At 42.6% G+C, this 5,789-nt stretch overlaps 1 protein-coding gene across 1 annotated transcript; it reads right to left on the bottom strand.

Moving 5' to 3' along the window:
- Positions 1 to 262: 262 nt before the first annotated feature.
- Positions 263 to 574, bottom strand: RB195_008247 (uncharacterized protein; the record flags this gene model as incomplete). Its single annotated transcript, XM_064194661.1, has 1 exon — positions 263 to 574. One exon carries the CDS (start codon positions 572 to 574, stop codon positions 263 to 265), a length of 312 nt encoding a protein of 103 aa, XP_064045806.1.
- Positions 575 to 5,789: the final 5,215 nt, after the last annotated feature.

Here is a 5,789-nt window from a genome sequence, read left to right as displayed (position 1 = left end):
TGATCGTACGGCGAGGGCACAGTGTACGAAGTTAGTGGATCCACCAATATATTCACTCAAACTTGGGTAATTAAATTAAATAAACAGAACCTGTCCATACTCCTCCACCTCGGTGGAGACGGCAGCTGGCCCATCTCCACAAAGCACGACAACCTCTTCGGAGCTTTTCTCTTATTCCCTTGATAGATTTCCTCATTTTCTTTCTTGTTTTCTAATGTATTAAACCGTAAACAGGAATATCAGTTCTACGAAACTCCATAAGTTATAATATCTGTGCTATTCTTCCTCCACAACGGTTTACCGCCTCATAGTGGCGAGGAGGTGACTCTGGGCGTCGAACTGCGATGCACAGCGGAGTACGTCCTCCGGTAGGGTTTCGCAGACTGAGAAGGAATTCGACACATCCGACTTCTCGGGATTGGAAGCCACCTCTTCTCCTTGTAAGATGGAAATCATTACGGAGAGGTTCCACTTGAACCTCTTCGACAGCTCCTGTGACCAGCCCGACCATCCCCACTTTTGAAGCTCCACCACGGATTCTCCCTTCGGAGGCACGAGTCCCTATATATAGCATGAAACCTAGCACAGCCTCTGGACCTGATTTTATATCAACATACTTTCTTCTGGCTGATGGCCATCTTCTTTATTTAATTCTAGACAATAGATGGACTAAAATAACGCCAGAGTGGATCCCAAGAGACACTAAACAGATAGATGCCACGAGATACACTTCGAGGGAGGCCGCCAACGATATGGGATCATGTGCACGGATAAACCAGCTAAGAGCTCAGCGAAATACGGCCATAGGTACGATAGGGAGGAGCCGAACTCTCCTCAGGTGAAGAGAGTCTAGTTCATGGGGTGCGGCGCAAGTGATGACGCAAGTGATGAGTGATGAATCCGGATATGGCTCAAGAACCTCGTCAACATCACTCACGAAACTTGAAAAATCTTGGGAATTGCGAAGGAACGAAGCGAGTGGGAAGGATGCTCGGGGTCTGCACGTCCAGTGAAGACGGACCATCTACGTATTTAAGTGAGTGCTGTTCTTACGTTATTATTATCTAACGTTATTCTTCATTATCCGACGATTACACCAAAAAAAAATTACGTTCTTAGCTAGTTTGGAAGTTTCTTTTCCTGCCATGGATTTCTTCAAATATTTTAATCTACAGAAACTGCATGTCTGCCCTGTCTTTTGTGTGGTTGTTTATAGTCGTAACTAAATGCTGATCGTGCTAATGGAAAAGAAACCTTGTTAAGACAAGGTCATTGAGTTAACGCAACGTACTCATAAACTGCTACAAAAAAAGGAACAAAATAAAGGAAGAAACCCTACAAAGCTTTTCGGCGGTCCAGTTTTGGAAGGGCGGTCCAGTGCACCCTTGCCTAGGACGTGGCGCATTACATCGACATAACATATTCCACCCCACTGTAGTCGGGATATCGCAAACAGATGTTTACCTCTTCCCATCTCAACGATATGAAAGACCCTCATCGTGAATACATCGACGAATGATCATGAATGTGTAATTAGGAAAGTATGAAATCGTGGAGGATATGCGGGTGTAGGAAAAAAATTAGTATCCAAACATAACAAACAGAGGGAACGGCAAACTGGCTCCCGTAGGAAATATGAAAAGAAAAACAGGCGTGGTTTTAGAGCCTAGGCACTTATTTCCCAGCATCCACTTATTTTTTATCACTTTCTCCCTTTCATATTCATATATTTATATTCACATGGGGACAACATAGGCTACAAAACACTTGAAGCTTACAGAATGCCAATTATACGCCTAACTTTTGAGAAGAAATATTATGTGTGGTGATATCACATTTGTATCCGTACCAGAAGTAATATGAATCCTTATGTAAAATACGAGAGGAAGCTGCATCTGATTGTTTCAAATAAAGTATATGAAATAAGAAGAAAATTGGTAAAATTCCAGCAAGACTTCCTTCAAAAGATCCCAATGAATGTGCCTGATTTCCTAGAGCAGTTTAATAGTTTTGAGCTCTACCTTAACGCAAAAGAAAAAGTTCCACGATGAAAAGGTTAACATAGAGCTCCCGCAACTACATTCCCCCAAGTGGCTTCATGTCTACAATGAACCAAATAGATTGGCTTTTTCGAGTTAGAGTAAAACGTCAAAAACGATATATGAAAAGCCCTGACAACTCCAGAGGAACACCGTCAGGTGACGCTGAGGGATGCGGTGAGCAATGGAGCACAAATTTCAAAACAGAGCGCAATATTCTCCGATCAGATTTCAATGGGTTTCATACGAGGATGGCACGTGAGGCTTACAGTGTTGTGGTGTGTTTTCTTCGTTAGGATGTCTGAATATGTGGTAACCTCATGTCTAGTGTTTTCTTACCCTTTTGTTAACTCATAAACGTTCTTGCCCCGCTCCAGTTCAGTTCTTAGGCAAGGTTCTGAATCTTTGTTCAATGTGTTACATAGATCACTAGAAGGAAACCTCTGTATGTTGTGGTTGCTCTGCCGTTTCTTTTTTCTGGTTGTCTTATTGTTGCAAAGAAAAAACCCGTCACTGAGAAAATCCATAGCTGTTCCGTCCAATTTTTTTCCTCACTTCCTGCTATGTTTCACAGTCCCCTTTCACAGGGATGTCCACAATGAGAAGATGCAGAATAAGAATTGAATGCTTGAAATGAGTTAAGCCTAGACCTCCGCAAATAACTAAAGCTGCTCGCAGAGTCCTAAAAGCGCTGGCAAAGTTCCCGCAGATTACCATCATGATGATTATCGATCAAACACTGTGGCGTAGGAGGCCGCAGTCGAAAAATGCCGCACTTACAGCCGCCCATATGTATGGTACCGAAGCACGGTGTGATAGGAACTTAAGAATAGAGCGAACTTTACCTAGGTATAACTAATTCGATACAGTGATCGATATAGACGGGCCAAAAAGGGCTGGAACCCGGTGCAGTTGCAGCAGCGACTCGATGCGGTGCGCTGGAGCGAGCGCTTAGGATCGAGGGAGGCCATTGCTAGCTTCACCGAGACTGCAGTGGTGAGTGGAGCCTCTGAAGATCTTCACTTGATCCTAAACGCTGGCTCTACCACGCCGCTTCAAGCACGCCTGCTTATATAGCTGTACCGAGCTTCAGGTCGTTTTGGGTCGACCATATCAAAGCTAAGATTAATCGCTTCTCACGTCGAGGAAGAACCGTTGTGACTTGTGACTCGATTGATTAGTCGTGATGATTGAAGCCATGTTAGCGACATGCAAGTGCATCTAAGTGCACTCACTTCACTTTTCTCCTTTTCGAATTGGTGTTGCCTTATGGAGACAAACGAGTAAGCAGAACTGAAGAACTATCACAGCATTAAAGGCATCACCCCACGAATCTGAGGTGGTGCAGATTTCAGGTGGAGTATTCTTATAAGGGATAGTAGATTATGGAGAGGAGGGTGATTCCGTCCATTTCTTCAGTTCTTCTTCCTAATTGCCGTAAAAAAAACGGCCCAGAAGACGCGGCCCCGCGCAAGGCTGGCGCGCTCCAGTCGAACTCCCTGTAGAAAAAAGTGCGCCAGAACGCCCGAAGCCGTATCTTCCGGGCCGTTTTTTTACGGCAATTAGGAAGAAATGGACGGAATCACTCTCCTCCCCATAATCTATTGGCCGTATACGAATAATCCACCTGAAATCCGTACCACCTCAGATTCGCGGAGTGATGCCTTTGATTGATAGCTCAAAATCCAAATTAACAGCCCATGAACAAACTAAGCAGCTTTTGTGGCTCCGGTTTTTCTTCACTCCTTTTCATGATTCATCGAGTTCCTACTACGATAGTCAGATTGATTATGCTATATACTACATTTAATATACTATATATACTTTCTCCAACATCAGTTGCTCCGCGAATGAGTTTAAAACTACCAAATATACTGTAGGTTTCTTACAATATCTTCTTCATAACTGCGGAATACCACCATTTGTAAGACGGTTCAAAGAGATCACCGCCACAAGAGCTGATGTTACAAACTGGTGGTTTCTTAACTGTGCAATGAAAAAAAAAACCATCATACGAAAAAAAAGATGTCAGATAACTGTCACTAAATTAGGGAATATCACACACTATTAAAAGAAGAGTTGGACTTATATTTTCGCATTATAAGTGAGATCCTGAAATAGTAAGGCCTGGAGGGAAACCTTTGCAAGGACAGAGAGCTGTTGGAAATGACAAGAATCCCGTTGATTCGTGCGCTTCGTTAGCTGAGCGTCCGGTTTTCACCTTGGCTGCGAGGGCAACTGTCCGCTTGCGCATCGAGTTTTAGCCGTCGAGAATCCGGTATTCCAGGAGAGAATGAGCGTAAGGTATGAGCCTTATTAGTCTTCAGTTCGCACGCACGCACAAATACTGTCAAAATCAGAAAAATTAGACGGGATTGGTCTTGGTTGTGTGATTGTGGTCTAAATGTAGTTTTTTTCTGGTAAAAGCGATACTTTATATTTTTCTTTGACAGCTCTGTCTATCATGAAAATAATTCTTTTTTCCATTAAAAATGAGCATAGAAGTTGAAAGTGTGGGCAAAAAATCGCAAATAATTTGGTAGAGAATTCCTGGCTATACAGGATAGCAGTGATTTGGTTTTTGGATTCTTTTGATGCTTATTTTTAGGGTCATTGAATTGAGTTGCCAAGCGCACAAGACATGGTATTTCTTCGACACCACTTATTTTTTTTTGTGTATGAAGAAGGAACAATGCTTGAATTTGTCGAACGCCGTACAAGATGATTTATCCCGCCACCGTAACCACATCTAGGCGTCAAGTGAAATGTGCCTGCCTAGACATGCGATTTGACGGCAAGGTGGATTACTTACGCTAATATAATAATCATATAGTATTACGCCTTTATGTTTAACTATCTTCTGACGTTTAATGACCGTTCAATGACGGTTGCACAACGTTTACCAACTGTAACAACATGAAGGAAAACTCCTTTTTTACTTTTTGGAAAAAAAACAACGATAACAAGTTGCTCTTCGACACCTCGTTTCGGTTTTTATGTTCCTTTTATGTTTATGTCCTCTAGTTTTTTTTAATGTCTTTCTCAGTTTTGTCCAAAGTTTTTTAATGTCTTATCTGGTGTCCTGCAGTCAAATCTTGCGAGCAGATTCGGCGGGGTTGAAATGCCGCTTAAATGCAAGAAACAGGGTTAAAAGAATACCCGTTTTGGCCTCTTGACGCTTCATTCCAAGGATCTCAAAAAAGGTTGAAAGATCGACTCACTACGGTCATTTAGATTGCGAATAGCTCTATCAAATTGTTCAAGACACTTTGACAGAAGTTTTTATTTCTATGCGCACTTTTAAGTCCGAAAAATTTAGACGATTTTCCCCTCAACCTCGGAAATAAAATATGCTCGGTCAAAATCCTCGATTTATGGGAAGTATCGCGTGGACTATTATGCCTAAAGCGACGCTATTTTTGCACGCGGTGGGTGAGGAGGGGACGCCGCGAGTAACTCATTTTGACATAGAAGATATTGCTAAGCAGGTGTTCAACCACGTGACGGCTACCGTCGATTCGTCGGACACAGAAATATCGGTGGAGGCAACAGGGTGACCGCAGATATTGGACCCGGCAGTACTAGTACACAGTATCCAGGCTAAAATTTGCGATCCGATTTCGTCATCGTGTGTGCGTGATAGAAAAGTGTGCCATAAACAAACAACAAACAAAAACAATTATCAAATGTGTAGTTCATAGCGAAAAGAGAAGTAGCGCTCCTGAGGGTGCATAATCAAAAATAGATTTG

The sequence above is a fragment of the Necator americanus genome, chromosome III, assembly GCF_031761385.1.
Source record: "Necator americanus strain Aroian chromosome III, whole genome shotgun sequence".
NCBI lineage: Eukaryota > Metazoa > Nematoda > Chromadorea > Rhabditida > Ancylostomatidae > Necator > Necator americanus.
Note: the sequence above shows the minus strand (reverse complement) of the source record. Positions and strands in the feature narration are given on the sequence as shown.